The 12,658-nt window shown below is 39.1% G+C and overlaps 1 protein-coding gene across 1 annotated transcript in view; it reads left to right on the top strand.

Moving 5' to 3' along the window:
• Positions 1–12,658, top strand: part of LOC150079576 (sodium-coupled monocarboxylate transporter 2-like) — a 118,993-nt gene that overhangs the window by 85,649 nt on the left and 20,686 nt on the right. Inside the window, exons 10-12 of the mRNA XM_090384096.1 lie at positions 5,117–5,184; positions 6,018–6,104; positions 12,272–12,447. Coding sequence (XP_090240222.1) covers positions 5,117–5,184; positions 6,018–6,104; positions 12,272–12,447 — 331 coding nt within the window. The remainder of the gene's footprint in view (positions 1–5,116; positions 5,185–6,017; positions 6,105–12,271; positions 12,448–12,658) is intronic.

Below are 12,658 nucleotides of genomic sequence, written 5' to 3' on the forward strand. Positions count from 1 at the left end.
TCGTATCTTCAGAAAATCATTCTAGAACTCAAAAGACTGACAGGTTGCAACTCAAAGTGACGTTAGTACAACAAAAGCAAATTGAAGATGAGAAAAATGCTGTTATGAAGTTTTGATAAATTATGAAGCTGTGTTAGTAGAATCTAGTTATTCTTCACAAGAAATTATCGTGATAAATTTATCTGGACGCGCAGTTTGTTCTGAATAAAGGGTTGAGAAAGAATGCTGTCAATGAAAAATTTTACTTTAAACAGAACGAAAAACGGAGGGGAAGCAAAATGCTATTAAAGGATGCACTTTGCAGTTATTAACTTCTTTAATATTGTAAGTTTAACGAGATTTCACAAACAGCTAACGAACTGTAATGAGAAGCAGGGAGCATATTAAGGTACGTACTTTGGCTAAACTAGACAACACCGTATAAACTTTATTTTTGCGCACTACAGGTAATCGGGTCCAAAGTCAGGATCAAATCCAAAAAAATCAAATGCATGGGAGCAGTGTCAGCAGAAAATTATCTCCAAGTGTCTAGGATAAATAATTATGGCAACCAAAACTCATCTTCCACTTGCTGAAACTACACACGTGAGGGGACATAAATTCAAGTTGAGGAAGGATGGTTGCAGGAGCCAGCGGGCGGTTGATTGTTGGAACAGGCTTCCATCTGTTGTGAAAGCGAATAGGTTAATAAATTCAAGGGAGAACTAGACAAATTCTTGGAGGGGTACAGATGAGTGAACTGTATTTTTTTTATTTTTTTTTGGCTGATGCTATATAAGCTCGCTTTCTTTCATCATTTACCATTACTACTACTACTAATGACAACATTAAGAAAAACTGGAATTAACAAGCTTCGGCAACATTAAAATGAAAGGTCACATGACTATGGTGCAAAGTTTATTTAATAAAAATCACCATGATATTTAATACAATGATAATAGTCAGTGAGGTGACATTAAGAAACAGAAAACAATTTCTAGTATTAGTATTCAAATGATATTAGCATCTTTATGGGAGAAAATATCTGCTAAGTAAAAGGGCACCTTCTGAATAACTTAATCTGAAGGTACCTTTAAAATTTCTGTGTCCGATGCGATCTGAATCCAAACCGCTCCACACGAATGACAAAAGGTGAACCTACAATAGTTACGGTGGGTGATTTTTTTTTTTTTTTTTAATAAACCATTTATTGTATGTTAGATGTGCTACAGCATATCAATGTGACCCTCCACAGTTTACAAGGCTAGAGATCTTAAATACACATAGAAACTAATGATAACATGAAATATTCCTTACTTATCATGAATTGATATAAAGTACAATAGTGAATAAATAAATAAACATGGGCAAATACTTTTCTGGGCACTTATATATATATGTGTATTAATGAAAAAAAAAAATAGACGGTTTTGTAAGTTGTGTGGCAACATCCATATTTTGTAATTATTTTATAATTTGTGTGCTTATTTATCTCTTATTATACATATTTTTTGTCACATTCTATCCCCCCCTTTCGATCACTCTTCAGCTCCCTCATTTTTTTTTTTTTTTTTCACTTATTGTCCATGCTCTGCATAGGTTTAGCATTTGCTACCTTTCTTTGACTGCACTAGACTACTTCCTCTTTTTTCCATTTTTCTGCCTTCTTGTTTCCACTTTCATATTATTCTATTCAATATATATAATCATTTATTGCCATCAAATAAAGTAAGCCCCCCCCGTATAGCCAAACTAGACGGGTTTATATAATTTAAGTGATAATTATAAAATAGATGAATAGGAAAATACTTTAATTTTCTCATTTCGTATCAGTTAGATGCTTAGTTGGGATTTCTAGCTGCTGAATTCCTACTCAAGCCTAGTACTGTTTCAGCATTAGACATATACTCAGTAATCACTGAATTGTCACCACCCCATCCGTAAAGGACTATGCCGTATAGCTCGCAGAAAAATAACAATGGTTGCTTAACGTGGGGCATGTTCTGCTGCCAAGAACTAGGACTCCTGGTGCGTATGAACCAACATTTCAATGGTAAGTTCTATCGGCAGCTCTTGGAGGCCATGTGCACCCTGCCACGTTGCATTTTTTTCTCCAGACAGAAACGGGATCTTCCAAGACGATAATGCGCCCTACACACGTGATTCGAGGAACATAGTGAAGATATCACTCATCTTCATTGGCTTCAATCCAGTTGAATCCTGTCTGTGGGATATTTTGGAACGGAAAGTAAGGCACATGGATACGCAACCATCATCTATTCCGACACTGTGGAAATTCTCCAGGCAGCCTGACTGCAGGTCCCTAAGGACGTCTTCAGACACCTAGTGGAGTCGATGCTTAGGTGAATAGCGCCTGTTATCCGTGAGAAGAGTCCCAATACCGTATTAGCAAGGCGGTCGCAATTCAGTGATCATTGAGTGTAGTTCTAGTTATCACAATGAAACAAGTTCAGTAGGGCTATCAGAAATTGGAAATAACTGCCCTGGAATTTCAACAGGACAGATAAAATGCATATTTACTCACCAGAGCTGATATCACCGTTTCTAGAAGATTTTATACATTTATCATTAACTTGTACGCTCACCGTTAGAAGGAGGAATCTGTTAATCAAGGCTAACCATAAATTTCTATGCAAACGTAACAAATATGCCAGTGGGCGTATTCTAAGATATAAATCAGAATGTCCTTTCATCCTGACAATGAGAAAAATACCAAGTTAACTTTAGTGCTTTTAAATCTGTCAATAATACTATTTTCCTTTTTTTCTTATTAGATCATTTTGTCTTTCGCTTATGCACTCATCTTTGATGGCATAAAGATCTTTTGTAATCAGTACCTGTTTGAAAAATGACTAAGGCTTAATTCCCCTCACAGAAGGGAGAAAAATTCTCCGTAAAGGCGTTCACAATGCATACCTGATGGGTCTCAGACGGAAGTGCACGGTTTTTTCTTCTACGAAACTTGGGGTTTTTTTATTGCCACCATATACATAAAACCATTCTGGAATGCACACAATTTACAAGCACAATATACAGACGCAGCATAGTCTTAGATGCCTCGAGGCGTCCCATAAAAAAAAAAAAGGAAAAAATCTTTTCAATATAATCCTAATATTGCTGCTTTGTTTCCACTCATTTTTTTTCATCAATTTATTATCTTTAAAGCTAGCTCTTCTATTTATTTCTATTTTGAATTTCTTTATATTACAAGCACTTTTTTCACGTACTCTTCTTCCTCAAAACTTGAAATTAAATCCTCTGTTAATAGTCTTTTTGATATTAAAATTAAAACTTAAATCTAAGGATAGTTTTAGTGATCAGCTGTTGACAGCTGATGGTTTAAAAAAATCACCAGAAAATATTTCCTTCAATCTAAGGGAAACCTTCCACCACTAATTCCTACAGTTTAGTGGAATATAGCATTAGTGATTGGCAAACGTTAGTATAATTTAAAGGAAATACAAAGGGTACTAGGAAAGTTTTGCAATACAGCTTTGTTTATTTAATTTTTTCAAAGTAATTTCCTCTACATTCAATACACCTCTCCATCCTCCGAAACCAATCTTTAAACCAGTTCTGCCAAGTTTCACTAGGGAGTAAAGCACACTCGTTGTCCCAAGCCCGTAGAAGGTCCTCATCACTGGAAAACCGCCTCCCTTTTAGCTTCATTTTCACATGCGGGAACAGTGCAAAGTCGCAGGGAGCAAGGTCTGGACAGTAGGGAGGGTGCTCGAGATGTTTCAGTCCTGTCGTGGTCAAATATTCGGTGCAGGCTTTGGCGCGGTGAGCTTTAGCATTATCGTGATGGAGGTACCAGGTGTCCATTCTTGACTTTGGCCACAGGTTCTTCATAGATCCAATGACTTTAGGCAGGCATTGTTCAGTATACCACTTAGCTGTGACTGTCTTCTGCGTGTCCAAAACGACACGTTCCACAATTCCACTCGATTTGAAAAATACAGCTATCATTTTCTTCTTTACAGATCGGGATTTTCTGACAATTACGGGTGTGTCGTCATCATCAAAGACCCAAACTTTGTTTTGAGCCTTGGTCGGCAGATCGTAATAGTACAGCCAAGTCTCGTCACCTGTCACGATGTTGTTCACATACCGAGATTGTCCCTTATCAAACTTTTTTAACATCTCCCGGCACCAAGTCACACGTCGTGTCATCTGCTCTTCAGTCAGTTGATGCGGCACCCAGAGAGAACAAAGTTTCTTCACGTGCAAATGATCTGGCAGAATCGAACGAATTGCTGGTGCATTTAGGCCCAAAGTATCCTCTATCTGTTGGTAGGTCACTTGCCTGTTTTCGTCAAGCATTTTCCTCACAGCAGTAATGTTTTCCTCCGTAACTGACATTCGTGGCCTTCCCGGCCTCTCAGAATCCTCCAGAGTGAAATTTCCCCTTTGGAATTCTCTATACCACCTGAATATCATTGTACGATGTGGACAATCATCATCTAGTGCAAGAGTCATTTCTTCTAAGCACTGGTCTATGGTTAAACCACGCACGAAATTATACCGCAAAACTGTCCTTATCTCATTTCGTGACCACGATGCCATCGCAAGCACTTTACACTCTCACTACTAATGAATAACTGAGCCCATCGACTTGGCGCGGCGGCTACTATGCACATATGAACATGTCTCAACATGCAGCAACAAGCAGCTTCCTGTGATTCATTGTTGCGTCATATTGCAAAACTTTCCTAGTACCCTTTGTATTTTAATATTGGAAACTGGCCCATTTTTATAATAAGAAGTTTATTTTATGTTATTATAAAATCATTAATAGCTTTCCTTTTTTTAATATTTGTTTAGATTGTTATAGATATATAAAGTGAAACATAAGTTTATTTATTTTCCATTAATGAAAACTTCTTTTGACATGGAATGATTTAATCCAAAATTCTTCGCGCTTCAGATAAGACATCATATTTTCATTTCTGCTCCATCTGACAGTTCTTCCACTTGTTTCTACGAGTGGAAATTTTCAGATTATTTTTGGGGAAAAAAATACTTTTTTCAGCAATTTGTAATTTTGTTAACCGGTTTCTAATAAATGCTTTAAGAATTCCCCTTCTGTTATTTTATTTCTTTTCTTTCTCTATAGCTCTTGCATATGGAGTCATAACTGTAGCCCTTGTTTTCATTGCTAGAGAACTTGGAACCATTCTGCAAGTAAGTATTTCGTAGTGGTCTTCAAACAACTTAGGTCACCGATCCACAATAAGAAGTAACCGTGCCACTAATTATTAAAGTATACCGAGAACCACTGATAATTAATAAACTGATTTTTTTCGCTTAATTAATTTAATTTTAATCCTTTGAATTATAAGAGAAGCTAATACTGAAAATTAATTTGTGATAAAAACATAAATATGACAGAAAGGTGTTTTAAATAAACAATATAATCTTTATAATTACATATGATAGTGTAATTTATTTTTTGTCAGTTGAAGAAACAGTAAATGAGGATGTTAATCCCTCTTCATTTAAAACCTTCCCATTAAGGCATAATTAAAGGTTTATTTAGTAGATTGTTTAGAATTTATCTAAGGCTATGATGAGATACCAAAATATACAGCCTCTAAACTGCGTGTATTCTATGGTCAGCTCGACTATCTTGCTGGATGAAAATCCATGCAACCCTCTCTCGAAATATCAACTCGTACCGGCACGAAAAATAATACCCATTAAACTTCCTCTCGTCTCGTCGGGAATTATTTCATGGCTTCCTCGAGAAATGGAAATTGAATCCGGGTATGTTCTGCACAGTGGGAGAGCAAACAGCAATTCTGTCAACTGCGCTATGCCCGAGAACTATAGTTAAGTTAGCTACCTTATAGAAAAAATATTTTACGTACACATCACTAAACTTCTCATTGGGAAGCAATAGTTTTCTTTTTGATATTAATCCAGTTACTCAGAATAAAGCTCTTCTCTGTTGGTAATCTAATTTATTAGCAGTAATAAAAATTTCTGAGTGAATAATCTTTTGTGTTTGCTTACAGGTGGCTCAGAGTGTTCAGTCACTCCTCCTAGGTCCCCAGTTAGGTCTATTTTCATTAGGCCTCTTTTTTCCCTGGGCTACTAACGTGGTAAGTTCATATCTTGCAGTGTTCCACACAAAATTTAATGTCTTGATATTAAACAGGAATGGGGACTTTTTTTTTTTTTTTTTTTAGCTACAGCTATATCAGTGAAAAACGAACAAAGAGGCAAATTTTGGGAGCAGCAACGTATTATAAAGATTATTCAAAAAGAAGTAAACACAAGAAACACAACACAGCAGAAGATAATCGGTATCTTATTATTTTTTTTTTTTTTTTTAACAGATATTTATTTAAAGTATACCCAGTAAAATAAAATAAAATAAAATATTTCCAGAAGCTTTCGGAACTCGTGTCCCTTTCTCAACTGACAGAATTTTTAAATACATTACAAGCAAACTGTGGCACGTTACTCATTCGTCATTGTTGTAGCACGGACGTGTGCTGCCTTGCGCCAGTGATCATCCATCAATAAAACGGTTGTCTCCAGGATTGGATGTATACGCATGCCTTTCTGGCGATTTAATGCCTTAGGGTTGTTCATTATGTTTAGTGACTCTAGCCATAGGCGGTGGCGAAAGTGTCGCGCGTGGTCCACTATCTCAAAGTCGCGCTTGGGGTCAAGATCGTGGTTGGTAGCCCAAAAATGTTCTGCAAGCGCGGACTGGTCAGTTTCGGCAAGCCGGATTGCTCTGTCGTGTTCCGTGAGGCGATCCTGGAGACGTCTCGATGTCTCACCTACGTAGCAACTGTTACAGGCCCTACAGGTGATACGGTACACTACATTGCTGCGTAAGACAGGTGTGACAGGGGTCTTCACACTGGAGACAAGTGAACGTAGGTTCCTACCTGGTAATTGTACACATTTTATGTTGTAACTTCTCAGGATCTTCGAGATACGTCCTGACACTCCTGGATAGTACGGAATGTAGGCGGATGATATGCCGACTTGCTTCGGAGGTCTTGGGTTGGAAGTAAGCTCTTGTGCCTGTAACAAGCATCTGTTTAGTACATGGGATGGATAACCGCATCTGGTTAAGTCCGCCTTCACACGGGAGATCTCGTTACGTCTAATTGTGTCGGTGCTGGAATGGCTCCAGGCCCTGGAGAACAGGGTGCGGGCAGTGCTATTGAGATGGCTTGGAGCGTGGCCGGACCCGTAGTTGGTGAAATTTCGTTTGCCAGTTTTTTTTTTTTTTTTTACCAGGTAGGAACCTACGTTCACTTGTCTCCAGTGTGAAGACCCCTGTCACACCTGTCTTACGCAGCAATGTAGTGTACCGTATCACCTGTAGGGCCTGTAACAGTTGCTACGTAGGTGAGACATCGAGACGTCTCCAGGATCGCCTCACGGAACACGACAGAGCAATCCGGCTTGCCGAAACTGACCAGTCCGCGCTTGCAGAACATTTTTGGGCTACCAACCACGATCTTGACCCCAAGCGCGACTTTGAGATAGTGGACCACGCGCGACACTTTCGCCACCGCCTATGGCTAGAGTCACTAAACATAATGAACAACCCTAAGGCATTAAATCGCCAGAAAGGCATGCGTATACATCCAATCCTGGAGACAACCGTTTTATTGATGGATGATCACTGGCGCAAGGCAGCACACGTCCGTGCTACAACAATGACGAATGAGTAACGTGCCACAGTTTGCTTGTAATGTATTTAAAAATTCTGTCAGTTGAGAAAGGGACACGAGTTCCGAAAGCTTCTGGAAATATTTTATTTTATTTTATTTTACTGGGTATACTTTAAATAAATATCTGTTAAACTATGGACCCCAGTACTCCAGGCCCATTTGTCACTATTTTTTTTTTTTTTTTGTTTTTTTTTTGAGTTGCGGTTTTACATGCTCGAAGCTTCACGTTCTCGACCCTGAATTAGACTATAATAAAATTTCAGCACGATGAATTATGCCCAAATTTATTTCTTGGTCAGCACATTGTGTTCAATGTCAATTATGCTAAAAACAAACGAAATTTTCTTTAAGGCAGCCAAGAGATTTTCTATAAAACCATGCACAACATAAAATAACTCCATTTCTCCTATAGCAATATCAGCCATCATAGTTCAACTTGAGAACAATAATCCCGAGGTTTGGCCGAATATGTAGAGCTATGATAACACTGAAAAAAAAATAAGCTATATTCTCAATTCGCAGATAAATCCATATTAAAATACGTTTTAATGTGTATTTAAACTAAAACGAAAGATGGCGTCCTCCTAAAAGTTGCCTTAAGGAATCATAGATGAAAAACCGAAGTTTCAGGAAAAGGGGGGAGGGGAAGAACCAAGCAGTCCTCATCCGAGACTGACTAATTCTGTCAAAGTATGAGTAACTACGAATAAAAATACAAACGTAAAACGCCTTTTCTGTAGACAGGTGTCTTGTAGCCAGGAACAAGTAAATTCCAAAACTTTACATGAGATGTCCGGAGCTCTGTATTGGATTGGCGAGACGCAAGTCGTGTAATTCTCGCCGATTAAAGAAATATAGATATTTGTTTGAATGCTTCGTTGAAAATCAGCATCATGTTCAGATGAGTCTTCCGGCTGAAGTCTCTTTGACAAGTCCTCACCATGTGGAAGTGGAGCAACAGATACTCGGATACATACTATTTGTTTGATACACCGAAATTTTCGCCATCCAAAAGCAGCAGTCATCATGGTAGTTAACAGACTCTCCAAAATTTGAAGGTTGCAACAGGCATACACATACTTCCAATGTTGATCGGTAGTTAGGCAACAGAAGTGAAATGCTCATAAATGTCTGAGTGAAAACATCTGAATCCAAGAGGTAACAGATGTTTTGACAAGAACACCTCGCACATATATTTCAGAATATGCTTATGAGTAGGATAACATACTGCCATATAAATCTTATGCTCGGCTTAGTTTGGACTAATATAATACCCCCAGTCAGAACGCAACAATTTTAAAGAGAGCTTAAAAACCAGACTGACAGTCACAACAAAACCAAATTAACACATACTAAAATACACATTTGAAAATATGAGATATGTTTGAAAAAGTAAAGTAACGGATATTTTTTATGAACGATAATTAATCAGAGACCAATGAAGTGCACATAAATGAGAGCATATTAGTACACTACTTTTCAACAAGAATTGAAGTGAAAAGTGTTTGAATGTGATATTGGCTAACATAATTGCCCATATTACGTTCGAGCATCTATCCCACAATATCCCTGAATATTACTGGTAATATTCAGGGAAATTCCCATTCAACTAGGTCTCAATGCACACTTCAGCTTAATCGGCTCCCTGATAAATATTATTTCAAAGAACCAAAAAAAAAAAAAATTAAAGATAGAGTAGAATAGAATAGAATAGAATCTTTAATTGCAGCAATGATAGACATACAATTAGTCCCGTCACGGCATGGTGGTGCCAGGGGTTAACAAAACATATTTACAAAAGAGATACACATGAGAAAAAAAGATAAATCAGATTATTAACAAAGCACAGTTTTACATTTTCAGTTCGACGAGGATACCCTTCCTGTATTTTTTATTATTGACCGCTTCTTGGAGGTCCCCGTCGATGGCTTGCAGTGAGGGCAGCATTTGCTTTGGCAGGAATCTGTCGGTTAGTACTAGCCGGTTACGGTTTGCTAGCAGCTGTGCTGAAGACCGGAGATAAGGAGGAGGAATGCGCCAAGAGCAGTGATCCCAGAAGTTCGGCTCTGTAATTTTACCGGTGGCCATCTTGATGGTGAACAGCAGCCTTCTTTCTGCGATGTAGGACCGGAGCCTGCGTAGTTGAAGAGCTTCTGCTAACTGCGTTGATCTGAGAGCTGGGGGAAGGTGGAGTTTGCTGTTGGCCCATTTTAGAAGCCAGAATTCGGCAGAGAATATTCTTTTGATGTTGGATTCGGCGGCCGAGGCCCATATCTCTGAAGCATACAGTATTGTCGGGTAAAGGATTGATACGATGTATCTTTTTACCAGTTGTGGATCGGTGGTGTGGAGCAGCTGTTGTTTGGCGACCCAGCGTAGTGAGTTCAGCCTCGACTGTATGAGGTTTATGTGATCGTTGAAAGATAGTTTGGAGTCGAAGACGACCCCCAGATCTTTGTGTGTTTGAACACTTGGAACTGAGGAGCCGTTAAGCACAGGCTCCAACGTTATTGGGCTGCCCTTTAGAGAGTAAGTTATTTGTGCTGATTTTAGGGGGTTGATTTGGAGGTTGAAGGTATTGAGGTAGTCAGCCATGTCCTGCAGTTTGCTAGTGATTTGCTGAGTGATTTCGGCTGCCGAGTTGGATGGCGATATTTTAGTAAGGAGCTTGACATCGTCAGCATATGTGATCCAATTGCACTTATTGGTCACAAATGGCACCATGATTGCTGAGAAGAGAATGCCAGATAGTACCCCCCCCCCTTGAGGTACACCGGCAGTTATGTGGCGCGTGAAGGTCTTTGTTCCGATCTTTAGAACAAGGGTCCTCTTCGATAGGAGAGATTCTAGGAACCAGAGAACATCGCCGCGAAAATTGAAGTAGTTTTCTAAGAGACGTAGGAGATTAGGTATATAGATGGCATCAAAAGCGGAATGGATGTCAAGATATATAACTGACAATTCCTGTCTTTGTTCGAAGGCATCTAAGATGTGCAGAGTGGTTGTTACAAGGTTAGTTATAGTTGACCTTCCTGATATCCCATAGTGTATTTGCTGAGGACTGTCACGGAGAATTTGATGGGTGACAGACGGTAGCAATGCTTTCTCCAGAATTTTTAGCAATACAGAGGCGCAAGCAATGGGCCTATGTTGGCTTGGGAGCGTCGATTGTTGGTGCTTAGGAAGGGGCCAGACAGAGTACCTGTTCCACTGGGGTGGAAAGAAATGAACTTCGAGGCATCTGTTGTATAGGTTGAGGAGTGAGGCGATGATGAAGACACTTAAACATTTGATTATGAACTGGGGGATGCCATCGTCACCAGTGGTTGTTGTGAGAGGGAGAGTATTAATGGCCTGCATCAGTTGTTGCTTGGAAATTCGGATCGTAGCGAGACTATCAGTGAGATGAGAGCGGTTGAGGAGTGGCCGATTAGGTACAGCTGGAGGTTGATTAGAAAATCTGGCGACGTAGTTGAGCCAGTCAATTGGGTCGATGTTGCTGGAAGAACTAGCCTTTGTTTTGTAGAATGGTTTTCCCCTTTTTAGGGTTCTTTCGAGGTGCTTTTTAATTGAAGCTGATTTGTTTCTGTTGAATTCGGCCCTGGCTTTGGAGAATGAAATGCGGTCTTGGACATCGCCGGAAGCTTTCCACTTGGCGTGTAGTAATTGTTTGTAGTGGAAACTTTGGTTGAGCTGGGGAGTCCACTATGCTCTGGAGCGCGGAGTAATGGTGACTGTCTTGGTAGCGGTGTGAAGGGCTATGGTATTGATCCATTTGGTCATTAAATCGATTGCGAGGCTCAGTTCACATCCATCTAAGATGTTCCATGGGACTGTGGATGCGGCTTCAATGCAGAGTGCTGGATTCAGAAATTTTGGGGCGGTGACCTTTTTCACAGATTTGGTTTTGGGGGTATTGAAATATTTTTTGGGTAGAAGAGCTGTAAATATGATTGGTTGGTGGTCTGATTGAAACATGTCGGCTGTGGTTTCTTCGACTTGGCATGTTGCCGAGGAATAGACTATGTCCAGTAGGTTTCGGTCTCTCGTTGGCTGGTAGTTAACTTGGAATATTTGGATTGATTGGAGAGATTCTGTGAGACGACTTTTGAGGTGTTGGGTAGATGGCGGAAGATTGAAGTCCCCGCATACGATGTGAGTGGCTGCGGGGTGAAGATTATTTATTAACCAGTTAGTGGCTGCATCAATGGCCATCATAGTTGGCGTTGGAGGAAGGTACAGGGATGCGACGTCTATAGTGGTACCTTGATGTTCCAGAGTTATCATTAGAGGGACTGTGTGGAGGACAGAGAAGCACCTTTCATCCTTAACCTGAAAAAATTGTTCCACAGATCACTTCCTTCTAAAGTTACATTAGACTTCCATTTTTATACAAGTACTGTATATTACTGTATTTAAATTAACTATCAATATAAAAAAATTAAAACATTTAAATGTAATTAACTTAATCAAAAATAATCTGTAGCTTAATTTTAATATAGATTTTAAAATAAAAAACGTTCAGAATTTCCTGTATTTGTTTTTCTTTATATTTTACTACGGAACAGGGAGCTGGTGCAGGACTTTTACTGGGACTAGCCATCTCTCTGTGGGTAGGTATGGGGGCGTTTGTCCACAAGCCCTATATTCAACGTTCCCCTTTGAGTGTCGCCAACTGCCTCGATCTCTATTACAATATGACGCAGAACGGCATTCCGGAGATTACCCCAGTACAGCCCAATGTGTAAGAATCTTCTGAATAAATTTTATACTGACAAACCAAATGTACAAATTTATAGTATATATCTAAAGGTCCATGCAGAATGAATCTATAAAATCTTTCATTATTTATTTTTATTAATTATGATTTATTTTATATCATTTTAATATGCCGCCAGTCCGTTCCAAAGATTCAGTCTGGGTACAAATTTAGTTATATGCTATTGATTTATATA

This window comes from Mastigoproctus giganteus, chromosome 10 (genome assembly GCF_048544385.1).
Source record: "Mastigoproctus giganteus isolate SK-2022 chromosome 10, ASM4854438v1, whole genome shotgun sequence".
In the NCBI taxonomy this organism is placed as follows: domain Eukaryota; kingdom Metazoa; phylum Arthropoda; class Arachnida; order Uropygi; family Thelyphonidae; genus Mastigoproctus; species Mastigoproctus giganteus.